The sequence below is a fragment of the Aotus nancymaae genome, unplaced genomic scaffold (genome assembly GCF_030222135.1).
Source record: "Aotus nancymaae isolate 86718 unplaced genomic scaffold, 86718_ANA_hifiasm-v0.15.2.pri h1tg000108l, whole genome shotgun sequence".
NCBI lineage: Eukaryota > Metazoa > Chordata > Mammalia > Primates > Aotidae > Aotus > Aotus nancymaae.
In genome coordinates this window covers 13,327,195-13,353,920 of record NW_026988523.1, presented here as the reverse complement: position 1 = coordinate 13,353,920, position 26,726 = coordinate 13,327,195, and the positions used below count along the sequence as shown (strand labels likewise).

The 26,726-nt window shown below is 44.8% G+C and overlaps 1 protein-coding gene across 8 annotated transcripts; it reads right to left on the bottom strand.

Annotated features, from left to right (window-relative positions):
• Positions 1–1,419: 1,419 nt before the first annotated feature.
• LOC105711632 (major histocompatibility complex class I-related gene protein) lies at positions 1,420–21,494 on the bottom strand. 8 transcript variants are annotated; one of them, XM_064370826.1, is made up of 6 exons: positions 21,251–21,476; positions 9,444–9,624; positions 8,414–8,689; positions 5,336–5,611; positions 3,898–4,002; positions 2,562–2,691 (listed from the first exon to the last, which is right to left on the bottom strand). In XM_064370826.1, the coding sequence occupies exons 2-6, from the start codon at positions 9,574–9,576 to the stop codon at positions 2,651–2,653; spliced, it is 831 nt and encodes a 276-aa protein (XP_064226896.1). In that variant the 5' UTR covers positions 9,577–9,624; positions 21,251–21,476; the 3' UTR covers positions 2,562–2,650. The 8 variants fall into 8 exon arrangements, with proteins under 8 accessions (XP_064226895.1, XP_064226896.1, XP_064226897.1 ...); XM_064370825.1 differs by lacking the exon at positions 9,444–9,624 and having other exon boundaries at positions 1,420–2,691; positions 5,431–5,611; positions 21,251–21,481; XM_064370827.1 differs by lacking the exon at positions 9,444–9,624 and having other exon boundaries at positions 5,336–5,524; positions 21,251–21,488.
• Positions 21,495–26,726: the final 5,232 nt, after the last annotated feature.

Here is a 26,726-nt window from a genome sequence, read left to right as displayed (position 1 = left end):
GAGGAGACGGCTAGGTTGATGGGCCTGTTTTTGGTTTGGGCCAGGGGAGCAGGTGGAAGTGGCCAGGGGAATGTGTATGGTTTTCCGGTGCTGTGTCACATAGGGCGGTAGTAAGTTTTGTAAAGATTTAATGCCGCTTGGGCGTGGTCCTTTTTTAGATATATTTTGGCATTTAGAGGCCTAGGGAACGTTGGGAAATGGCAGAATAGGTGAACCAAGAGGTTTACTGGGTGTGAATTTTGAATTCACTATGTTCTTAAGAGAGTGTAAAGCTTTTGTTAATCAGTCTTTATTACACCATGGCAGCCGACTTTTGAACGGTCAGGATGGTGTTAATATGCTGACCTGTGGTGAGCACTAGGGCAATGCCCATAATAGCACTGAATCTTTTTTTTTGACAAAAAAGACAATTACTTTTTTTTTTTTTACCTTAAATGGGCGAAGAGGGCTGGTAGTTTTTTATTTAAGGTTTGATTCCTTATGACAGAGAAAAAACTACACCTAAGTTGTTGGGGGCAGAATTTTCTCTTGGACATGAAAAAGAGAAAGAATGAGGCCTTAATGATAGAATAAGAAGAAGAAAAGGAAAGAGAACAGAGTTATTTTTAGGGGTGTAAACGTAATTAGAGGAGTTTTTTGAAGTTAACGGTTATTTAGCCAATGGAGAATATTATTTACTTTAAGAGTAATAGGTCTAAACCACTGTATATTAGCTAGTAACTGCTTTAGGAAACTAGAGACTTACAATAAAGACAGAACTACATGAGAGATAGATGGACACAGGGTGGGTGTCCCCCGAGGGAGACTAGTTTGATGCTTGGCCACGTTCCCGGAGGGATGTTTTAGAGTGTTTTGGCTAAGGTGTACTCATATAAACCCCGGGCCTGGTTACTGAAAGGGTGAATCACCGTTATGTCTTATGATGTCCCCATGGAACCATGGGTGAAGGCCCTCACAAGCCCCGTAGCCTGCTGGCCGTGGGACTATACATACACACTTTAACTTTCACACTTACACAAAGGTTATGGAACACAACTGAAAACTGAATTACCCGAGCCTCCAGTGACTTTTTATGGTAGGCTTGTCTATTTAGAGATTAACGACCACGTTTGGTCTCCTGACCTAGGCTTTTGATGGACCAGTCCCCCGATTTCCAGATCTGACTGACTTCCGGAGGTTCCTGAGATCCTGATGAATTTTTGGTGAATGTTGGCTGAGTAGTCGCCCTTCCGCCATGGGCCAAAACTTTGGGGCCCTGGAACGTTTTAGGGGGTGCCTCCCCTAGAGATTCCCGAGGCTGAAGCAGCCGCCCAGGTGAGACTCTGAGAGAGCTTTTGTCTGGTGATGGATGAAAAATCTCGCTCGGGCCTCCAAATGTTGTATTAGAGCGAGCAAAGAAAATTAACATCAAGATAAAAGTATGCCAAACTGCAGGGTTTTTATTGCCGGTGGCCACGGAGGACTTATGTCTCTCCAACCCGTGGCCCCACACTTAGTGGGAGCAAGGTATTTAAGCTGCAAAAGTACATCCTTGTTCCGGGAGTGTGGGGGCTATGCAAGCAAGCAGATTGTACAGAAGCCAAGGTCAGCGGTTTGTTGCAAGGGGCAATAGTGGAAAATTTTTTAACTTTACAAAATAACATTTTTGAGAATTACAATAACAGTTCTGAGAACTACATGATTTAGTGTTTTTATTCTAAGATGATGGTGCCTAAATCACTATAAGATGGCGGTACTTAGGCCCTGTCTTAACTCCTATCTCAGTGGGACTTCACCATATTGGCCAGGCTGGTCTTGAACTCCTGACTTTGTGATCCGCCCACCTCGGCCTCCCAAAGTCCTGGGATTACAGGAATGAACCACCATGCCTGGCCTTTGTGTTACTTTTAAATGACTGTCCTTGGAAACCAGTACAAAGTGGGATAGGGAGATGATAGAGAGCATGGCATTGTGGCATGTTGCATCTTTCCCAAAACAGCCACAACGATATCTCCCATCTACATGCTCTTCTTACAGTGTAACTCTGACAATCTTCCTGTTGAGTGTTGGAGTCTATATATCCTCTTTTTGAACCTGAGCAGGATTTTATGACTTCCTTGACCAATGAGAATATCATAAAAATGATACCTTGTGACTTCCTAAGTTACATTATAAAAATGCTATGCACTTTGGCTGTGATCTCTTGGGATACTCACTCTCAGGGAAGCTAGCTGCCATGTAAGCAGTGACTGCCCTGAGGCCACCATGTTGTGAGGAAGCCCAGCTAACCCATACAGAGAGATCACATGGAAAGTTTCTGAGACTACATGGAGGGGATGTAGGAGATGCCTGGCCACCACCCCTGGCTGCCCCATTTCTGTTGCAGCCACTACTTGCCTCCAACTCCATGAGAAGCCAGAACTGCCTACCCAAGCCCTACCCGAATTCCTGACCCATAGAAACTATGAAAGAAAACAAAATGGATATTGTTTTAAATCAATAGGTTTGGGGTTTTGTTACACAGTCTGTGGGGTTTGGGGCAACAAAACCCATAACACTCTTGTATGTTGTGGGTGTGGTCAGGAGCTTCAAGCACTGGACTCGAGTCTATGGGAGACAGAGGAGAACACGGCTCTTAGGGGAAGGAGAACTGGAAAAGAAGGATCTGCTATCATCGATCTGGTGTTGGAAAGTAGATGGCTCCATTTTGCTCTGAAAGGAAAGAGGTTTTTAGTCAGATTACAAGAATGTTTCCTCACAGCTTAAAAATAAAGTATGCAGTGTTCAGCAAAATCTGAGAAACAGGCATTGACAGTTTTAGCCTGCTTTGTCAACATTCTCTTAGTACTTGACAAACTTTAGCTCAAATTTGTAAACTCCATAAGATAAAAAGCAGGAATTCACAAACTCACAGTCTGTATAATTCTTGAAAGAGGGATGGCATTGTAAAAAAAAAAAAAAATTGTCTGTTTCACTAGCTATCATTTATTGAATTAGGATTCGCGCTGTACTTTATTTATAAAGAAAACATTAACGACCTATTAACCCTCTGAGTTGCTTTTCCAATAAAGTGGTTGGTTTTACTTTGATCTAATGACATGCTTTTGTACAGTTATCAACTGAATTGGGGTTGAGGTCTATGTTTTATGAAACATGTTTTAGGAAAACCAAGCTTCTGGTCCGCTTTGAGTCTAAAGCATGATTCAGGTCTCCTCAGTACTATCCTCTGATCAATCTGAGCAACTAGTGAAGCCAGAGGCAGGGCTCTATTGTAAGCTCTATGACAACAGGCATCATGTCTGTCTTCTTCATTGTTATATCCCAGCAACCAGTACAGTGCCTGGAGCACAGCAGGTTCTTCATGTACACTTAGTGAATGAATTTTATATATCTCCTACTTCTCCTCCCCTTTTCCTTACTCTAAGTCCCATTCTCTGAAGGTATCTACTCACACATTTCATGTTTTGAAAAATGAACTTAGAAGCAAAAGCACTTTCATTTGCTTGGGATGAAAGAATGGTGGTCAAAATGGAAAAACTGACGGAAGTCTTGAAACAAAGGACATTGTCTCAGAAGTCAACAGTAATTAATAATAAAAAGATGCTTTGGAAAAAGACAAATCAAGATCCCCATATCTTCTCTGACCCAACTTCTAGGGGGACAGTTTCCCTGGACAGATGTTGTACTATTTTGTTGATGTCAGGCATCACCTATGAAAGGAGACTGCTCCCCGACAAGCATCATCCATGCTATGTGTCCCCTACATGGTCAGAGGGTTGTCCCAGGTCCTTCTGTGATCCCACTGTGAGAGCCAAGCCATTTTTGAATGGAGCTCGAAGCAGCAGGTGCAGAAAATAAAACTCTGGAGAGACACAGCAGAGTCTGAAGCCCCCTGGACCCCTTCCATGTGCCTCTCACCTCGGGGCCTTCTCCTCCAGACTAGAACACCAACTCCAGCCAGCACAATGACGAGGACAATGGACCCAGAGACAGCTTTTATCATGAGAGGGATAGTTTCTGATTCTGAAAGCAAGCAAATGAGGAGAAATACACAAGTCCCCTTTCCCTTCTGTACTAACTTTCCGGGACTTTTGTCCCTGTGATCTTTAGGAAACCCAACACCATTTTCCTTATCGTCGCTTCTCACTCATCAATCTGACTACTAATGGAATATGTGCTTGTGTTTTCTTGTGTTTAACTTTTTTTTTTTTTGAGACAGGGTCTCACTCTGTCATCCAGGCAGAAGTGCAGTGGCGCCATTACAGCTCACTGTAGCCTCGAACTCCTGGGCTCAAGCAATCCACCACCTTAGCCTCCTGAGTAGCTGGGACTATAGGCACATCCAATCATGCCCAGCTAATTTTTGTATTTTTTGTAAAGAGATCTCAGTATGTTTCCCAGGCTCGTCTTGAAATCCTGGGCTCAAGGAGTCTACCCACCTCAGCCTCCCTAGTGCTGACATTACAGGCATGAGCCACTGCACTTGGCTTATGTTTAATTTTTTTTTTTTTTTAGATGGGAGTCTCACTCCCGTCATGCAGGCTGGTATGCAGTGGCACAATCTCTCCTCACTGCAACTTCCACCTCCCAGGTTCAAGTGATTCTCCTTCTTCCCAAGTAGCTGGAGCTAAGCTACCACGTCTGGCTAATTTTTTTTTGTATTTTTAGTAGAGACGGGGTTTCACCATATTGGACAGGCTGGTCTCAAACTCCTAACCTCAGATGATCTGCCCACCTCAGCCTCCCAAAGTGCTAGCATTACAGGTGTGAGCCACCACGGCCCAGCCTTTTTTTGCGGGGGATGGAGTCTCACTCTGTTGCCCAGGCTGTAGTACAGTGACATGATCCTGGCTCACTGCAATCTCTGCCTCCCAGGTTCAAGCAGTTCTTGTGCCTCAGCCTCCTGAGTAGCTGGGATTACAGGCATGCACCACCATGCCCAGCTAATTTTTTTGTATTTTAGTAGAGTCGGGGTTTCACCATGTTGGCCAGGATGGTCTCAAATTGCTGACCTCAAGTGATCCACCTGCCTCGGCCTCCCAAAGTTCTGGGATTATGGGCATGAGCCACCGTGCCTGGCCATGTTTAATTTTTAAATCTTTCATTTATAGTGTAGTAAATAGCAATAGATATAACCCACATCGACAAAAGCTCTTTGGGGGTCCTCAATAATTTTTTAATAGTATTAAGGAGTCCTGGTTCCAAAAAGGGTGAGAATGGCTTATTTAAAAGCCCCATTCTAAGGCACACTGGGTGAGGTAGTGATCTATCCTCCCCTCCCTGGCAGGGAGCATGGCTTCCTGTTCACCCCTCTCTCCAGGCTCTCTCCCCAGACACCCACGATCCCCGTCCTTACCCTGAGGGACCTGAAGAACCATGTGGACACCACAGTGCTCCACATGACAGGAGTAAAGGTCGCTGCTCTGAGGATCAAGCTCAACTGACGCCCACCTTTGATAGGTTCCATCCCCACTGGGAAGAATGTCTCCATAATCCATTTCTTGGACAATTTCTTCCCCGTTTTTCATCCATGTCATGTAAATTTCTGGGGGGTAAAAGCCATGAGCTTTGCAGAAGAGAGTTGTAACCCCTGGAAAAGTTTCTTTGCGATTTACTCTGATCAGTGGGGGCTCTAGGAAGAAGAAGCTAAAGTTAAAGACTTTATGTACTGGGCATGTAATATTAGAACCTGGCAACTGGCTTTCACAATTTTTCTTTATTGCAGAAAACTTCTAAAGCTAAGAATGGCCCAGAACTCAGGTTCATCAACAACAGACTTATTTATGCACACTTCCCACAATGGCAATGCTCTAGGTAGTGAAGAATGCAGAGTTCGGCCATGCTCCATCCTCTAAGGGAAGAAAGCCATCCAGCTTTGAATGTTTAAAAAGTGTGCTGGGTTGTTTACTATTAATCTTTGAAATACCTTTATGTGTCAAGGAAAACTGACCCACAAAACGTATAAGTGACTGTTCCCTATAAGTAAGTCAGCAAGGGATTGGAGATTAGAACTCTTTGTTTTCAGTGCACGTAAATAACACAGCCATCCCTTCTCAGTTTTGACTGTGAATTGCCTTGTGTACTCAGGCTGGCATTTTGATGACTACCATCAGGCACAAACATATGCAATAGATCATGACATGATTGTGCTTTCAAAGAAATTGATATCATAAAAGGGCTCCAACAGTGACACCAAAGAGGTATCCATGTATGACTCTGCTTCCTTGTGACGCCTCTGTTAATTTTCCATTCAGTCCTGTCCTTAATGTTTCTTGCTGAAACTGGGTCATGCGGCCATACCGAGACCAAACGCACTGTCTGGAGGGACTGCTTCCCGCTCATCTCTGACTTGCGTCCTGACCCCCACCTTATCACTGGCCAGCCCAATACGGAGAAGAGCCTTCACTCCAACAATGCTTTCCTTGTCTCTTTACCGAGACATGACATTCGGAAGTAGAAAAAGGCTTTCCAACATTAAAAGTAAAATAAATGCTACTAGGAGAGATTGTGCTTTTTGACAGGACCTGTAAGAAATTAATTTAAGATTCTTTTTTTTTTTTTTTTTGAGACAGAGTTTTGCTCTTGTTGCCCAGGCTGGAGTGCAATGGCACGATCTTGACTCACTGCAACCTCCGCCTCCTGGGTTCAAGTGATTCTCCTGCCTCAGCCTCCCAAGTAGCTGAGATTACAGGCATGCGCCACTGCGCCTGGCTAATTTTGTATTTTTAGTAGAGACAGGGTTTCACCATGTTGGTCAGGCTGGTCTCAAACTTTCAACCTCAGGTGATTCACCCGGCTCAGCCTCTCATAGTGCTGGGATTACAGGCTGAGCCACCATGCCTGACCCTGAGATCCTTTCATAGGAGAGTGTGTGTGTGTGTGTGTGTGTGTGTGTTTTAGGAGTGTGTTTTGACCAAAAGGTTGAGAATCCATTAGGACACTGAAGGTAGATAGAGGCCTGTAGAGAGGAATAGATAGACTCAAGTCAGACTTCCTATACTCTTTCCACACACATTGTATCTAGGAGTTTCCTGTAGCATGATACAGACATGATTCATTTTGAATAATAAGATCATACCTGAAAAGTTCTGTATGAACTAAAAGTTGATCAACTGAATCATATCTTTAAGGTACAGAGGAGCTCTTTGCTGAAAGGAATCTTATCATTAATACTTTTTTTTTTAAATAGGGTCTCACGGGGCGCAGTGGCTCACGCCTGTATTCCTAGCACTTTGGGAGGCCAAAGCAGACGAATCACGAGGTCAGGAGTTCAAGACCAGCCCAACCAACATGGTGAGACCCTGTCTCTACTAAAAATTAAAAAAAAAAAAAATTAGCCGGGCTTGGTAGTGCATGCCACTCAGGAGGCTGAGGCAGGATAACTGCTTGAACACGGGAGGCAGAGGTTGCAGCGAGCCAAGATCATGCCACTGCACTCCAGCTTGGCGACAGAGTGAGACTCTGTCTCAATAAATAAATAAATAAATAAATAGGCTCTCGCTCTGTCACCCAGGCTGATCATGATCATGGCTCACTGCAGCCTTGACCTTCCAGGCTCAAGAGATCCTCTCCCCTCAGCCTCCTGACTACAGGCATGTACCACCATGCTCAGCTAATTTTTTTTTAAATATAGACAGCGTCTCAGTCTCACAATGTTACCCAGGCCAGTCTTAAACTCCTGGCCTCAGGTAATCCTCCTGCCTCAGCCTCCCAAAGTGCTAAGATTACAGGCGTGAGCCACAGTGCCCAGCCTCATTAATCCTTTAGTAAAGCAGAGACCCCCCACTCTGTTTATCCTGGTAAATCCAGATTTTCACTCCTGCTGGTGGTATGTGAGCCCTTCATTAACTAAACAATTTGTAAGAATTGTTCCACCTCCTAAAGAATTTCCAAGCTTATCATTGAAGGAATGGAAGAATTTGCCTCAATGGATCCCCAAAAACAAGGTGCCCCACCTCTCTGTGTGCACATGTGGGCGTATACACACAGGCACACAAACACATGCACACACACACCAGGCCACTCAGAACAAGAACCCTCCTATGAACTCAGCCTTCCTGAAAAAACCATTTTTTAAAAGCACAGTGCTTTTCCTATTATGTCCAACCACCTCTGTTAAACATTTTCTTATTCTTTTTCTACTTTTTCTTCTTACTAAATTTTTTTTTCTGAGATTGAGTCTCACTCTGTCGCTAGGCTGGAATGCAGTGGCGTGATCTCCACTCTGTCAAGACAAGGGGGACTGCTAAATCTTGTCAAGATGTCGCTCAAAAGTAAGGAGGGAAAGTTTTCGGGGGACTCTAGCCATGAGATCACAGTAGGCCAAATAAATAGATGGCTTTAGGATAGGGTGGATGTAACCTAGATTGGAGGAGTTATGTACAGAAACAGTTGTTCAGGCAGTGCGGGAGTGAGGCCTTCTCTCTCTCTTTACCTGTTCTTTGTAGGGTGTCTTTCCCATACTCCAGGAATCTCTTTAGCCAGGCAATACATTCTTCTTCCAGCCAATTCTTTTGATATTGCAACTCATGCTGATTGGCCTCCCATGCCCGCTTGATGGTGTGAGCCACATTATCTACAGCCAGCCAGGACAGGGTGTCTTTATCGAAGATCATGAAATCCTGTCCGTCATATGCATACTGGAGAAATCCTGTGGTGCTGCCATCCTCCATCAGCTCACAGCCAATCATTCTCTGGTAAGTGTGAGACCCTGAAACACACATGCAAACCTAAAGGGGTTCACACAGGGACAGAGGTGGGCTCTCAGGTGCTGGGACGGAGCATGGCTGGAAGCATCCTCTGGTCTACAGACCTATAGTGGCATCAGAGTCCCCAGGAGGTCCCTCTTATGGAAGCCCACCTGACAGCAGGTATCTGTGAAGTACCTACTGCCTGTCAAAGGAGCATGGTAATTCCTGCCTCGGGGAGTTGTCCTGTAATGGGAATGATTGATAAACTTTGTGGCTATTCTGAGTGCAGTGGAGGAGGGAGAGAGATGCAGGAGCCAGAAATACCCCTGGGTAAGTTAATGTCGTTATGCACAAGCAAGCGAGTCACTAGGCCTGGCTACCAGGAAGTGAGACACGGAATGGGCAAATTTAGAATGGGAAAGGAGATGCATGTCAGAAGCCTGAGTGGAAATGGGATGCGGATACGGATACAGGGATGGGGAAGAGTGGGTGTGGCAAATGACAGAGCGCTCCTGGGGGAGACAGGGACAGTCCAGAAGATGCACAGGCAGATGGGAGGTCCAGAACTCCACCAACCCGATTCCCAGGCTTTGCCAAAAGCCACAGCAGGTGCAAGTCAGCATCGTGCATTGGAGGTCAGCCCGGGGGCCTCTGCGGGGCGGGGCAGAAGCGTCCATCTCTGCCGCATGCACACCTGAGTGATTGTAGTGCCTCTGCAGGCGATTCAGTTCCACCTTGAATGCCTGCTGCCAGCCCCTCAGCAGCTGAGTGTACCTCTCCCAGTGATCAGGCGCGAGGTTCTCTGCCATCCATGGGGCCCGCGGCTCCTTCTGCCGAGTGATGCTGTCGTATGTGGTGATAGGGTGTGAGTCCACATACCCAACCGAAATAAATTCAGGGACCCCATGGCCGGGATCTGAAACGCTCAGGCGAAAATATCTCAGAGAGTGCGTCCCTGGGAAGGAGGCAAAGAAGGAAGACATGTAGGGTCTCAGACGACGCAGATCCTTCAGCTGCATCCACTGAGCCCCACACGAGTGCTCCCTGCTCAGCTGCACCCGGGCCTCCAGGTCCCAGCTGCTGTTTTCTCTTACAGAACCACAGAACCGAAGAACCAAGGGCCTGGACAGGACTGTAGAGCTCCAGCCCAGCGACTTGGAGCCTTCTTGTTCAGGTTTGCAAATGCAGGGTGGAATTTTACAGGTAATCTCAACTCGTAGACAAACATAGAGTGCTGCTGTGGTTGGAGGGGGAAGAGGGAAGATCACTCATTGGGGACACTGGGGGAGCTGTCCCTGCGGGAGCCCTCGACAACTCTGAAGGCTTGAAAACCCTGATAACGCAGCCCTCTTCTTTTACCAAAGAAGCCTCTGGTGAAGAAATGAGGACCCCTCACTCTACCTCTCTGTGTGCACATGTGGGTGTATACACACAGGCACACAAACACATGCACACACACACTAGGTCACTCAGAACAAGAACCCTCCTATGAACTCAGGCTTCCGGAAAAAACAGTTTTTTAAAAGCACAGTGCTGTTCCTATTATGTCCAACCACCTTTGTTAAACATTTTCTTATTCTTTTTCTACTTTTTCTTCTTACTAAATTTTTTCTTCTGAGATGGAGTCTCCCTCTGTCGCTAGGCTGGAGTGCAGTGGGCTGATCTCAGCTCACTGCAACCTCCGCCTCCTGGGTTCAAGGGATTCTCCTGCCTCAGCCTCCTGAGTAGCTAGGACTACAGGCATGTGCCACCATGCCCAGCTAATTTTTGTATTTTTAGTAGAGCCAGGGTTTCACCATGTTGGCCAGGATGGTCTTGATCTCTTGACCTCATGATCTGCCCACCTCGCCCTCCCAAAGTGCTGGGATTATAGGCGTAAGTCACTGCGCCCAGCACTAAATATTGTTATAAGGATTGTAATAAGGGTTAAAAGTAAACCAAAATGAAACAAAACTGGCCCTCTCTGCTGCTCCCACACCAAACTTCTCTCACTTGTCCATGAAGCTTAGGGCCTGATGGAAACAGACAAAGTGGTTTCAAAAGGTAGCATGATGGGTGGTGTTATGGGATCCAAGCTGGTGTGGGCCCTCAGGAGAGACTTCCAGAGAAGGTGATGTCCTAGGGAGATATCAGTGACAGGCAGGAGGAGCAGAGTGGAGACCACATGTGTAAGCCGGAAGCATGACAAGGCAGGGCATGTGTGGGAACCAGATGACTGGGGATGGCTAGAGCACAGCGTCAAGCATCACAGGGAGAGGTGATGCCTGGGAGGCGGAGCCCAGGCTGAGAAGGCCATGCACCCCATGCCATGCCCAAAAGCTGGCAAATAGAAGGCATGCAGCTGCGATGGCTTTACTCGCCTATTCTGCCTGCCAGTGTCTGAACGTCCATGTCCAAGCCTTTTGTCCTATTATCTCCTGCCGTTCTGACCCATCTACATCTTTCCCAGTCCTCAAAGCCCATCTCCAAAATCATTCCCAGGACCATCCTGATATTTCATGGCCGGGTCGAGGTGACAGATGGAGGCCCACATACCAGAGATCCAGATATTTAAAAGGAATAAATCAACCTAACAAACTGTGAAATATGTTCTATCCCCCCACCTTGAGAGATGAATAGCCCTTTGTGTGGCTTCAAAGGCCAAGTTCAAATTAAAAGATCTCACACTGTGTGAAGTTCCGGGCCTGAATGTGGTGGCACAGAGAAAGCTGGTGTCTCCCTCCAGTCCCCGGCCCTCAGTCTGAGACTCCTCTTTTTCTTCCCGTTTCTTGCTCCATCCAGCACTGCCAAGGGCCTCCCACAATTAAACACCTCTATTTTTAAATTCAGGCTCCAGCCACAAACTGCCTCTTGTCCAAGCTTGTCCTGGGCTTAAGTGATCCTCCCATCTCTTGGCCACCCCTCGGGCCTAGCAGGGCCCACAAGGGCAGCCAGTCCACCCTTAGAAGGATGGGTCAAAGTGAGAGTTTGCTGTGTAAACCTCAGCAGCTTTGAGTCAGCTGGGTGGGGAACTCCAGGTTCCTGGGTGCCCGGAGTCTGCCCTGGAGTGGAGAAGCCCAGACACAGGGTGACCACCTCCCCTCAGCCTCACACACTCCCCGCTCTGTGGGGAGGGATGTGGGTAGTAGAGGGCCAGAGTGGGGCTCTCTGAATGTGGGGCCACATCCGGGGGCTTCTCCTGCCTGTGTCTAAGAGCTGAACTACACACCACCTCCCCACAGTCTTTCCAGATTGTCCAACCCACTGCTGCTGTCACCTTTCGGAACTCCCCTACACTCTGATTTTCTGACATGGTCCTTGCCACCACAGAGTACCTTGCAAGGGTGAATATCACTTAATGATATTCATTCCTTCCTTCTCATTTATAAGCATACAGTTAAGAAGAAAGATCAGACAAAAAAAATCACAAACTAGTTGGGTTAGCTTCTGTGCAAGCAAGTTTGTTTATATTTTTCTTTTCTCTAAAACTGCTTATGAAAGAACTCATAATGTGCAGATTACCTTTTAGAATTGACCACCCCAAGGCCAAGGTACCTTGCCTACTAGGGGAGACAGCAGGCCCTGAGAGGTGTCTCTCACAGCACAGTCCACCTGATTGTACTAGTTATTTGTGTGTGTGTGGTGTGTGTGTGTGTGTGTGTGTGTGAGAGAGAGAGACAGTGTTTTGCTCTGTTGCCCAAGCTGGAGTGCAGCGGCATGATCATAGCTCACTGTAGCCTTGAATTCCTGGGCTTAAGTGATCCTCCCACCTCAGCCTCCTGAGTAGCTGGGACTACAAGCTCATGCCACCACTTCCAGCTAACTTTTTTTTTATTTTAAATAGAGACAGGGTCTTGCTATGTTGCCCAGGCGGGTCTCAAACTCCTGGTCTAAGTTATCCTCCCACTTTGGCCTCCCAGAGCGCTGGGATTAGAGATGTGCACCACCACGCCCAGCAATTGATTGCACCTGTTCTGTAAAATCATTGTAAGCACTTCTTTCTCCTTGCTCCTGGAGCTGGGCTATAGGAGTTTGGCAGGGTTCAGAGTATGTGCCTGGCCCCATGGGCTCCTCCCTTACAGGCATTACCCTACATGTCGGCTGCAATACTGGACAGGGTGGAGGCTGGGCTCCTACAGGCTGGGGCAGCAGAAGGTCCCAATGCCCCTCTGCATTGCTTTGACCTTTTACTTCCCCCTTCCCTTCCTGTGGTGGGTGGGGGCTTGGGTTGGGAGGGAAGACAGTGGAAGCCTCTGGGGTGGTCACGAGAGCCTCTTCATAGAAGTGTTGGATCTTATGAAAACAAGAGCCAGAGACTGCATCAGAGCATGAGTTCTGTCATAAAACCGAGAGCTACCAGATTCTGCCTTCTCTTTCCCCTGGCTTACTACCTTCTACCTGCTTCTCAATCTTAAGGCACTTAAAAACGGGGACTTAACTTTTTTCCTTTGTATTTCCTGCAAAGCCTAGCACAGCGAGCTTGGCACATGGTAGGAGCTTGGTAAATATTTAGTGAATTAAATTGTTGGCGAAACACTTTATTTCTGTGGTTTGGAATAATAAAATATGCTGAAATGAATATGAATCTATGTAACCTGGATCTTATATATATATATATATATATATTTTTTTTTTTTTGAGACAGAGTCTCACTCTGTCACCCAGGTTGGAGTACAGTGGCATGATCTCAGGTCACTGCAATCTTTGCCTCCCAGGTTCAAGCAATTCTCCCTGCCCGAGCCTCCCAAGTAGATGGGATTACAGGCATCCATTACCACACTCAGCTGATTTTTGTATTTGGCTTAATATAGATGAGTTTTCACTACATTGGCCAGGCTGGTCTTGAACTCCTGACCTCAGTTTATCCACCCACCTTGGCCTCCCAAAGTGCTGGGATTACAGGCGTGAGCCACTGCGCTTGGCCTAAAAAATACTTTTGATTCAAGGGACGACTGGTGAATGGACAGTAGAGCTGCAATCTGGGGTCTGCAAAAGGGTGTGTGTGTGTGTGTGTGTGTGCAAACAGCAAACAGCTCTTAGGCCAGGTGCAATGGCTACTTGAAAGTTCTAAATTATGTTCCCTTTAACCTGTACTTTAACGTGTCGGGACATTCTTACAAAAGCCTGTGAAAATCACTGGACTGTAAAATAATTGATAAAGTGTTTTCACATATTAATCCATGGGGGCAATTCTTATCTATTTCCAATTCCTGTCTACTATGTACAAGGAATTGGAGGCCATGTTAGGAAGAGAAATTGCAAAATCAAATCTGCATTTTGATTTTGAAATAGTTCTATTTTTTCACATCTGGAAAGTTTTGTGGCTACTCTGGAGATATGCAACTATCTAAAGAAGGAGGCAAAAGGAGGAACAAGTTGTGAATATTAGTTCTCCCACTTTCTTAACATTCATTTGTATATCCAATGCCTCTTCTGTGCCAGCCACTCTTCTAGCCCTTAAGCTTGTACCAGACCAAATAGATAAAAATGTCTGCCCTCATGGATTCTACACTCTAGTCAGGGGAAGGGGAGAAGATAGACTATGAAATATAATTTTTTAAAAGTACAGTGGAGAAAAATAAAACTGCAAAGAGGAATGGGCAACACTATTTAAAATAGGAAGGCCTATTAAGGAAGGCCTCCCAGAAAGGTGAATTCTGAGCAAGTGTCTGCAAGGAGCTGGGGAGGCCGGCAGATGTCTGGGGTCAGCAGTCTGGGCAGGAAGGGCCATGCAAAGGTGCCCAGGAAAGAACATGCCTGGCACATTCCAGGAGCAGCAGAGAGGCTTGTGGCTGCAGCTGAGGGAGTGAGGGGAAAAGAAAGAGGTAGGAATCACTTCCATAGTTATTCATGGGGAAAAAAACCTCACGGAGAGCAGATTCCAGGCAGAGAATGCGGAGAGGAGAAAAAAGAAGGAAGAAAACAAGATGCTGTGTTGTTAAGCTGGGTTGGTGTAGAACAGCCCCTGGAATCTGGGTTTTCTATTTTTATGATCTCTGGGGTCTACATTCCTGGTAGATGCCAACAAGCAAAAAAACAAAAAACAAACAAACAAAAAGCAACAACAACAACAAAAAACCAGTATCAACAACTTGGGACATTAGTGCCCAATAGGAGGATTTATTCCAGGTAAGTATCACAAGCATCATCTCCAAGCATAATATTTACAACTCATGTAACTTTGCTTTCTTATAAAAATAAAACTTTCATAAGAATTTGCATTATCTGAAGTTTAAAGAGGTAGATAGAAATATGGTCTGTTGACAGTACTGTCCAAGTAAATATTGTGGTTTTTTTTTTTTTTTAAATCTCAATCTCATTCTGATTCCTGGTTTTGAAACGGTTATTCTCCACCAGCCAGGCTTGACTTCAAAGTCCAGGCCCCTAAAGGCTGGACTCTCTCTGCCAGTCACACCCATCCACCCCTGCTTCAGCCCAGCATGACTCTGCTCCAGGACATCTCATCCCTCTCCTTTTCATTTGCCATGGACCCAGTTACCCATCTGGTGCCTCCACAGGAATAAGTCATGTTTGCTCCTTAGCTGGGCTTTTAAAATGTTACCTCCGCTGTGGTGGCAAGTTGATTGACACATGTTCAGTCAATAACTCACAACGGATAAGATGAGGAAAAGTCCAGGTACTCTCTCTCTCTTAGTACATTAAACCTTGTGATAATTTATATCTTACCAGGATTTGTTGTAGAGATGATCAGATTTTGAATCTTTTGAAAAGACCAATATCTGACCATTTTTGACCTACAAAAATGACAATTTCATACCATTTCATCTAATCTTCCATTTCTCTTTTCTTGCCCTAATAATTTTGAAATTAAGTCTCTCTCCCTTTCCATGAACAGGTCATCAGCATCAACTCACTTATTAAGCTGAAATATACAATTTAGAATTTGGTCTTCTGTCTAAGTCAGCCAAGCTGCTTCTCAAAGAGCATTTCCTGCCCCATCTCATCAGCTTCTGACAGTGCTGGAGAGCCTGAACAACACAACCAAACAGCTCTTAGGCCAGGTACAATGGCTACTTGAAAGTTCTAAATTATGTTCCCTTTAACCTGTACTTTAACGTGTCGGGACATTCTTACAAAAGCCTGTGAAAATCACTGGATTGTAAAATAATTGATAAAGTGTTTTCACATATTAATCCATGGGGGCAATTCTTATCTATTTCCAATTCCTGTCTACTATGTACAAGGAATTGGAGGCCATGTTAGGAAGAGAAGAACAATCAGATACCAGCTTTCTTCCAGGAACTTACAGTATTATTGGGGAGCTAAAGCACATAACAACAAATAGGTGCAATGCCACCACACACGGCAACAAGCAGCGAGTGCCCCAGAAGAGTACCAACGGAGTGCTCCAGCCACTCGGAGAAGACAGACTGGCCCCATGAGAAGGGATCCGCTGGGAAATGTTCCAAGGAGAAGGTGGCGGATCAGATGGGCCTTCAATGAGGCATAAAGCAGCATCTTAATCATAGTCATCACAACTGCATTTATTTATTGAGCACCTACCTTGTGTTAGGTACCATTCTAAGCCCTTGATAAACACGGGTTTCACTTATTCGTCTAACAAACTTTTGAGGTAGGTCTTACAATTCCATTCCACAGATAGAAAATAGGTGCAGAGATATTAATTGCCCAAGATCATCTTCAGAATCCACAAGTGCAGAAACCAGGAATCACACTGTGATCTCTCTATGGGAAGCCCCTCTACCTTAGACTACCCAACCCTCCCTAGTGTAAGGGAAGTTTCCCAGGCCACGAAGTCTCAGGCTTCTAGCCCCTGGATTATCATTGCTCTCTCCCGCCCCCTTGTGTCAAGGATGACTCACTGCCTCTGAGTTCCCAGTCCCTGGGACCGCAGGCTCCAGATCTTCCTACATACAGGTGGCAGTGAGTCCTGATTGGATAACCAGCTCAACACAGTCCGATTATTTGTTGGCTCTCTCAAGTAGCGTAATGCCTTAATAAGGTCAAAATGATTATGATTCCTTGGAACGACTCTTTGGAATTTCGAGCATCGTGGGAATGAGGGGGAGAAGTAGGTGGCAATATTTTTAGTTAAGGGCGCCATCGTGTTCCTGGATGGTTCTATGTGCAGCAAGAACCGTTAGTCCCCTGTCCTAATGACTTGTCTAACTACAGGAACTTACTGAAAGCACAAAAGTGCTGAATGTGACAAGTTTGGCTTGTGAGCTACTTTTCTGAGGCTACCCTTTTGAAGGTTGCCAATGTCTCGCTTCATATAGGTTTATTCTTTTCTGAATGTCCAGTAAGCACAGTCCTAGCTGCTGGAAACACAGCAATGAACACACGAAAGTCCCAGGCCTCTCAGCTAATTTCTAGCCAGGAGATTGGCAGTAAATACACATATATAATACAAGGTCAGGTGGAGATAAAGCTTATGAAGAAAAGTAAAGCAGAGAAAAGACAGTGGAGAGGAGAAGGCCTGATCTTTCAAATAGAGGGACCAGAGCAGGTTGCATTTGAGCAGAGATGTGAATGGAGTAAGGAAGTGAGCCCTGTAGGACCATGTGGAGTTTTGGAAAATGAATGAATGAGCTCTGTTGTCTTTTTTTGTTGTTCACTCTTGGTGCTCAGGCTGGAGTGCAATGGCACAATCTCAGCTCACCACCTCCTCCACCTCCTCCCCTTCCTGGGTTCAAGCAATTCTCCTGCCTCAGCCTCTTGAATAGATGGGACTACAGACATGAACCACAATGCCTGGCTAATTTTATATTTTTAGTAGAGACAGGGTTTCTCCATGTTGGCCAGGCTGGTCTCAAACTCCAGACCTCAGGTGATCTACCCGCCTTGGCCTCCCAAAGCACTGGGATTACAGGCGTGAGCCATCGCACCTGGCCAAAAAAATGAATGAATGAGCTCTGGTGTCTTTTTTCCTTCAGTACACTCCCTATACAATGATAACTGTATGTCTCATGTTTCCTAGAAGAATCCCAATTTTATAAATTTTATTCTTTTAAAATGATCTTTTGAAGTTATAGCAAAATGTGACAATATGTATACTCTTGATAGATTTTCCCCAATAAATTAAAATTCAGACATCAGAAAAAACATACTTTGTCATTTGTGTTAATTTGAGCTCCCTAAACTAAGTGTTCAAAGAGTCATGTGTTTGATCTTTAACTTAGGCTACTTCCCTGTAGTTCTCAGCAATACTGTGGGGTAAGAAGATTGAGGTCAAGTGAGAATAGACAGCTATTTCAACTAGTCAAAAGAAAAATCTACAAATTAGTTGAATTTCTCAAATTTAGATAGATTCAACACCAATTAAGAGGAGGGCCTTGGCCGGGTGTGGCCTCCTTTGGGAGGCCAAGGCAGGAGGATCACGAGGTTGGAAGTTCAAGACCAGCCTGGCCAACATGGCAAAACCCTATTTCTACTAAAAATACAAAAATTAGCTGGGCATGGTGGCAGGCGCCTGTAATCGCAGCTACTGGGGAGGCTGAGGCAGGAGAATCACTTGAACCCGGGAGGCAGAGGTTGCAGTGAGCTGAGATTGTGCCATTGCACTCCAGTCTGGGCAACAAGAGCAAGACTCCACCTCAAGAAAAAAATGAAGAAGAAGAAGAAGGCCTTAGGGGAGTGAAACATTGTCTTGGAGAAATTTCTATGGCATGTACCTTGGCAACAGCTCCATGGAAACAGACTGAAGTCTAATAAAGTCTTTAGAAAACGCCCATATTTTCTCATGTTAACTCTTTGAACTCAAGGTCACTTCTAAGCAGATAATATGCACGTATGTTTTTTAACACTAGCCCAGTTGGCAGCTTAGGGAGCCTATCTATCATCAGGCCTCATCTGTGAAGGACTCCACCATTCATGAAGTAGATTGATATAGCAGATTGAGACAGCCATAAAAGTATGAGTGATATCAAGAGACTGACCTTGATTATGTCAAGATGAAGCACACAAACCACATATGCCTATGCATGAGAAATCTCATGCTGGCCCCCAGTCTGATGACACCTACCCATATCACCAATTCACAGTTTCACACAGACTGAGATGAAGAACAAGATGAGTTGTAAAAGCATGAAACACCTTTTTAACACAAATCCTGCAACTACAATAAGCCACAGTTTTGCATTTGTAATCATTATTACTGCCCGAGCTCTATATGGCTCCCAGTCAAATAACTGGGATTTCTTAGGGACATTACCTCCGAACATAAATTCACCCAGGAATTATTTACTAGTGCCTGTTGGGCACTAGGTAGTGCCAGAGAAATAAGAAAAAATGAAGACGTCTCTTTCTGTCTTTAAGGAGTGCCTCAAAGGGAAGATTTTTGTAAATGGAAAATTATAGAACTGTGAACAGGAGCTATGGGAGCACAAAGGAAGGAGGAATCAACTGCAGGCTATGGAGTCAATGAAAGCAACACACTGGAAGTGACATTGGAGTTACGTTGACATTTCCTGGAGTAATGACCCACAACACTGCAGAATCTCCTCTCTGTGTCTCCCCATCTATTAATGGTATATAGCAGCCATTCAGGGCTAGTACTAGGCATAAATATCAAGTACACCAAGTATTTTTTCATAATCTCATATCCTTTCCCTGCCAATGTCCCTCAAAGCCCAGGAATGTTCAGTTAGGGTCCTAGCAGGAAACAGCCTTCAGCCCAGATGGTCACTTGAGGAGACCTTAATGAGGACTCCTTGCAGAGATATGGTCAAGGTTAAGGCAACAAAGAAAAATGATGGGCACTGGCAGGCTAACAACTATGGGAAGCCATTATCACCCCTAGGGCTTAAGAGATAACAATAGCAAATAGTGTTACTGAAGCCCAATGGGAGCTAGAACCATGAAGAAGGGGTTATTCAGGAAAGACAACCTCACAGAAGCACACAGCTACTGCCAGAGACATTATAGAAAGACGGGAAGGCGCAAGAAAGACATTTCCCAGCCTCTCTTTCCTCCCTGCTCTCTGACCTCTCTCCCTTCAGTGTCTCCCATTGTGTGAACCCAAGCAGAAATCAGCTTGCAACAGAGTCTAGGTGATGCAGTCTAGCAGTCAGCCTCAAGGACACAAAACAGAACAGAGAAGGATGCAGTCTGAGGAGTCAAAAGAAGAACAACCAGCACCAAGTGACCTTCCCTTGCCTTTGTAACTTACTTGTTTTATTTCCTATCCCCCCAGTTATCAAAGTGACGAGTCTTGACACCCAGAGGCACAGTGACATTGTGAAACAGCCCTGGACAGAGGGCCAGAAGACCTGCAGTCTCCTTCAGGCTGCTCCTTATGTGAGCCTGGTCACTCTCTAGGCCTAGAGAAAAATCCAGGGCTCATCTTTAAATGGGGATATTTCCCTCACCTACCACAGTCAGTGAGATTGTCAAGGGGATAATATGTTTAAGGAATATTATTCCATATTATTGGAGAGTTCTTTGAGAATCACATGCAGGTAATATATGTTTTTTACTTCCAAAAATATCACACTTTACCTCCCTCCTCTGTTCCTCTTTCATCTTCTGCCTCTCACCCTCACCCCCAATCTTTCCCATAGACGATGAGACTTTCTGGATTAAATTTTCATGGAAGCAGAGACTATGTCTATTTGTTCACTGCCATATCCCCCAAAGTGCCTGGCACATAGTAGCCCATCAATCAATATTTGAACAATTAATACATGGATGATTTTTAAATTTTTATTTGTATAAATGTATGATGTAAACTGTAATTTTGTTATATGCATAGATTGTGTAGTGGTCAAGTTGGTGCTTTAAAGTATCTACCATCCAAGTAACATGCATTGTACCCATTAAGTAATTTCTCATCATCCACCCCTCTCACCCTTCTCAGTCTCCATTGTCACTCATTCCACTCTCCACTTGCATGGATGATTTGAAAGAGCTCCTTCCTCTCATATCTGTCAGTAATACCTACGGTGGCGGCCAAGCCTACATTCTAGACACACTACCAGTCCTCAGCCCAGAGAGCAGGTGCCTAGAGCAGAGAAGCCTGGCGGTTCTAGCCCATGGGCCCTTCCACCTATTAGAGACAACAGAAGGCATTTGCTTCCCCAGTGACATGAGCTCCTAAAACAATGAAAAACTCTTCCTTCTACTTGATTAATACTTCTCACAGCCAGTAAACAAGCCCAGAGCCATGGTTTTATCTTTCCTGGATCTTTTGTTACAGGTAGGGCTTGTGTTGAGTAGAGAAAACTAAATAAACCTGATGGATCTGCTCCACTGTTAGTGTCTGAAACTCTGACGACATCCTCATGAGACTCTGGAGGTTACAGAAGAGGAGAAACAAAAGTAAAAGAAAAAATATGAGCAGAAAAGAAGGGGGACCATACTCAGAGGGAAAGTGAGGAAGTTCCGGAGTCTAGTTTCTAGAATGGCTCCTGCTGCCTCAGAAGGTGGTGACATCAAAGTCCTACAAATATGAACTGGAAAACTGTTCAGGTAGTCCATTGCTCCTGGAGTCTTGATGTAATACATACACTTTTTTGCCCCTAGCTTCTATATTTTCCACCACAAGTTTTAGGAAGAAAAGCTGTTCCTTCTAGGCTGCCTTGACTTTGGAGTTAGGGGAGAAGAGAATGTGGGGTACTCACTGGCATCGCTCTGCTTCGCCATTAATACAATGATGAGAGGTAACAGGAACACCATCAGTTCCCCTGTAGTCCTTCTCTTTCTGTGTTCTTTTAACCAAAAACTGACAGGTCCCTTCCGTGAATCCCTTGGGTGATTTAGCAACTGAGTGACACACAGGGCCTTCTTCCAATAAGCACAGGGGAAAATATGCAGTGTCATCAGTTGCTAGGTTAAAAAAAAGACGAAGGCTCTGAGCACTCTTGGTAACTTTTAACCCTTTGCTGGTTTCAGACACTGTTTACTTCTTTTGGTGTATCTGTCTTCACCTTCTTCCCAACTTTTAAATATTTAAGGAGCACAGTCATGTTCAAGACACAGAGAAACAATGATTAATCATATCTGGTCAACCAGGGAGCTCAAGTTGCTGACTCTGTTCCCTGGAGCTTAGATTTTTGCTTAAGGGTCAATAAGAGTCACACAGTTCCCAGGGCTTAGAACTCCCTGCTCTGGCTCCCTGTGATGCTGTAGTCTCTGCTTCTGAGATAGCAGGTGTCACTTAGATTTTCCTGTAATCTACAGCTTAGGTCTGTCTTCCCTGCTATTCTAGCACCCAGCACAATAAGCTCAAAATGTTTATTGAATAAAGGAAGGCAAGAGAAAGGCCTAAGAGAAGATTCTGAGGAGCAGCCACTCAGCTTGCTCAATCAGCAATCCCCAGGATCAAGCTGTGCCTACACTGTCATCAGGAGCACATGACAAGCTGGAAAACAGCAGCTTAAGCTTGTCCAGGGAGCTGGGGAACAGGTCCAGACAGGAAAGAGGAAGTAGGCATGAAGCAGAGAGGTAAATGGAGGCAGGGCCATGAGGCGGTCAGGCTTGAGCTGGGTTCAGGGACCTGGGTTTGCCTCCCCACTACTTGACCATGGTAGAATCCCAAATTGCTTGGGATTTGACCATGGGTTTGCCTCCCCACTGTTTGACGATGCAAATCCCAAAGGCTTGATTTCTTCAATTTTAAAAGCAAATCCTATCATATACTTCACAGAGTTGTTGAAGGATCAGAAGAAGTTCTGATTAAGATGCACTTAGTAGGTAGTAGAACCTTACCTACTGGTTTCCTTGCATGGTAGGCTGAGAACTGTCTGCCCCAAAGATGTCCACATCCGACTCCCCAGAACCTGTGGATATGTTACCTTAAATGGCAAAAACAAAACAAAACCCTTGCCGGGCGCAGTGGCTCACGCCTGTAATCCCAGCACTTTGGAAGGCCCAGGTGAGTGGATCAGCTGAGGTCCAGAGTTCGAGAATAGCCTTGCCAACTTGGTGAAACTCTGTCTCTACTAAAAATACAAAAATTAGCCGGGTGTGGTGGCACGCACCTGTAGTCTCAGCTATTTGGGAGGCTGAGGCAGGAGAATTGCCTGAACCTGGAGGTTGCAGTAAGCTGAGATTGCACCACTGCACTCCAACCTAGGCAATAGACTCCACCTCAAAAAAAACAAAAGAAAACCCTTGGCAGATATGATTAAATTAAGGATCTTGAGACAAAGAGGTCATCCTGGATTATCTGCTGGGCCCAGTGTAATCAGAGGGGCTTTACTAGAGGGAGGCAAAAGGGTCAGAGGTGAGGAGATGTGACAGTGGAACAAAGGTCAGAGTGATGCCATTGCTGAAAGAAGGGCATGAGCCAAGGAACGCAGACAGCCTCTAGAACTAGAAAAGAGAAGGATAGATTCTCCCTAGAGCCTCCAGAAGGAACCTAACACTTTGATTTTAGCAGATAAGACATATTTTTGGACTTCTGTCCTCCAGCACTTTGAGAGAATAAATTTGTGTTGTTTGAGGCCACTAAGTTGCTGGTAATTTGTTATAGCAGCTGGAAACTAATAGGTCTACCATTACCCAGAATAAAATAAGAAGCCAAATAACGAAATTAACATTTGGCAATCTCTCAGCAGCCGCCGGCACCTTCTCTTCTCAGATCTTCGTATTTCTCTCTTCCTTTCCTTTCTGTTCCCTTTCTTTGTTTTTCCTTTTGTTATTCATTTAACAAATACAGGCACCTGGGTGCCTCTTTTGGAAAACTCCCCCAATATTCCCAGATGTCTCTCAGCACTGGAATTCCATGGCCATGTATTTGTTCCTTTGAATTTTTGTTAATATCTTGTTCCAAAAATGCATTCCATACCATAACCTGCTGTACTACCAGTAAAAAGTAGGTATGCCTACAATGTCTTTCTTTTTTTTTTTTTTGAGATGGAGTCTTGCTCTATCGCCCAGGCTGGAGTGCAGTGGCACCATCTCAGCTCACCACAACCTCCATCTCCCAGGTTCAAGCTATTCTCCTGCCTCGGCCTCCCGAGTAACTGGGATTACAGGCATGTGCCACCACACCTGGCTAATTTTTGTCTTTTTAATAGAGATGGGGTTTCACCATGTTGGCCAGGCTGGTCTCGAACTCCTGACCTCACGTGGTCTACCCGCCTCGGCCTCCCAAAGTGCTGGGATTACACCCAAAGTGCTGGGATTACAGACGTGAGGCACTACGCCCAGCTGTCATTACATACATTTAAACAACATTTCTAATGACCATCAAATGGATGTTCCAGAAATTCTCCATCACTCCTTAGTGCTAAATATGTAAATTGACTGGAATTCTTCCTTGTTTATTTTAAATAAGTGTGTTGACAATGGTAGAGGTGTTGGTAACAACCAAGAAGAGGAAATAAATCATGACCAGTGTGTTTTTATATGTATATGGATACTTTCCGTGGTTGTAGGTAGGAAACATAGACAGCCATAGCCAGATCAGTGGAACTTAAGCGAATGTTTCCTGGAATGACCAGGAACATGTACGTGCATATCGGGGTTTCTAAAAGGTGGGATAATGATGAAGAGTATGATACCTTACATCTATGCAACACTTCGCCCTTTCTTTTCTTTCTTTTTCTGGAGTGCAATGGCGAGATCTCGGCTCGCAGCAACCTCTACCTCTCAGGTTCAAGCAATTGTCCTGCCTCAGCCTCCTGAGTAGCTGGGTTTACAGGCATGCACCACCACACCTGGCTAATTTTGTATTTTTAGCAGAGACAGAGTTTCTCCTTGTTGGTCAGGCTGGTCTCAAACTCCCGACCTCAGGTGATCTGCCCACCTGAGCCTTCTAACGTGCTGGAATTACAGGCAGGAGCCACCATGCCTGGGCTTCTCCCTTTCTTTACCTTGTTTCAAGAAAGATTTAGGATGAACTCAACAAAGACAAAACAACCCAATCAAAAATGGGTTGAATAGACATTTCTCCCCACCCCAAAAAGATGATATACAAATGGCCAATAAGCACATAAAAAGGTGCTTAACAGCCAGGCCTGGTGGCTCATGCCTGTAATCCTTGCACTTTGGGAGGTCGTGGCAGGTGGATCATGAGGTCAGGAGTTCAAGACCAGCCTGACCAACATGGTGAAACCCCATCTCTACCAAAAATACAAAAATTAGGCATGGTGGTGTGTGCCTGTAGTCCCAGCTACTTGGGAGGCTGAGGCAGGAGATTTGCTTGAACCTGGGAGGCGGAGGTTGCAGTGAGCCAAGATCACACCACTGTATTCCAGCCTGGGCAACAGGGTGACTCCATCTCAAAAAAAAAAAAAAAAAAAAGGTGCTTAACATCATGAATTATTAAAAAAATGTGAATCTGAATCAAAATCATAATGAGATACCACTTCACACCCATTAGTACAACTACTGTAAGGGGGAAAAACAGACAATAACAAGTGTTGGCGAAGATGTGAAGAGACTGGAACACTTACGCCTTTTAGTAGGAATGTAAAATGGTGCAGTCACTATGAAAAACAATGTGACTGTTCTTCAAAAAAATGTAAAATAGAATTACCATATTATACAGCAGTTCCACTTCTGAATATATATCCAAAATAACTGAAAGCAGAGTCTCAGAGATATTTGTACACCTGTGTTCATAGCAGTATTCATTATAGCCAAAAGGTGAAAGAAAGCCAAGTGTCCACTGATGGATGAATGGACAAGCACAATGTGGTATATATACAATGGAATATTAGTCAGGCTTACTAAGGAAGGAAATTCTGCAATATGCAGAATGAATGAATGAACCTTGAAGATATCATGCTAACTGAAAGAAGCAAATCATAAAAAGATCCTGTACAATTTCACTTATATGAAGTACCTAGAGTAGTCAAATTTATAGAGACATACAGTAGAATGGCGGTTGCCAGAGATTGTTTGGGGAGAATGAGGAGTTGTTTAATGGGTATAAAGTTTTAGTTCTGCAAGATGAAAAGAGTTCTGGACATTAATTGCACAAGGCAAATATATTTAACACTACTAAATTGTACACTTAAACATGGTTAAGATGGTAAATTTTATGTTATGTGTATTTTACCACAATTAAATTATTTGTTTTTTGAGATGGAGTCTCACTCTGTCACCAGGCTGGAATGCAGTGGCACGATCTTGGCTCACTGCAACCTCTGCCTCCTGGGTTCAAGCGATTCTTCTGCCTTAGCCTCCTGAGTAGCTGGGACTACAGGTGTGTGCCACCACGCCCAGCTAATTTTTGTATTTTTAGTAGAGATGGGGGTTCACCATATTGGTCAGGATGGTCTCCATCTCTTGACCTTGTGATCTGCCCACCTTGGCCTCCCAAAGTGCTGGGATTACAGGCGTGAGCCACTGCTCCTGGCCTCACAATTAAAATTTTAAAAATAAAATTATTCCCATATATGATTCAGTTGTTCCTTACAACAACCTGGTGAGGGAGCAGGCTGAGTGTCATCATTTCATTTTAGAGTAGGGAAGATCCCCTTGCAGAGGTGTCATGGCATTCCCACAGCTTCTAGGGACAGTGGGTAGCTACCCACTGCAGTCCCTCTCAGGTCTATCCTGGCATTCCCAGCAATGAGATATGGTTTGCTCCTTTCTGATCCTCGGCTCATTTGGCTGCCTGTGCCTTATTCTCTGCGTTGCCATCTCTTTATTTCTGCAGAAGATGTACTGCAGGACCCAGTGTGCTCCCTTCCTCATGCACTGTCCTAACTTTGGAGACTCACTCAGGAACCAGAGGTTCTCCTGGCTGCCTGCTTGTAACTCTAGAGAAAGCTCAGAGTTGGCATGTCAACCTCCCCTAGAAAAATGAACAGAAGTTAAGAGTTTTGGTTTGAGAAGTTGTGACAAATGATACTCTCATGTAACACACATTCCATCAAGATACAGAGAATTTCTAATACCACAGAAAGTTTCCCTTCCCAGTCAAACTCTCTCCCGCAAGACAACCACTGTTTTGATTTTTCACTCCCTGAGAAATTTTAATTTTTCCTTTGGATGAGGGGGTGGGAAAGGGATAGGGGTATGGAAGAGATGGCTTTTTGCTGAGTATTCTTCCTAAGCTATTGTTTATGCCAGGACGTGGGTCCTATTAAATGAAAAAAAAAAAAAAAAAGAAGAAGAAAGAAATAACTTCCTTTGTTTCTC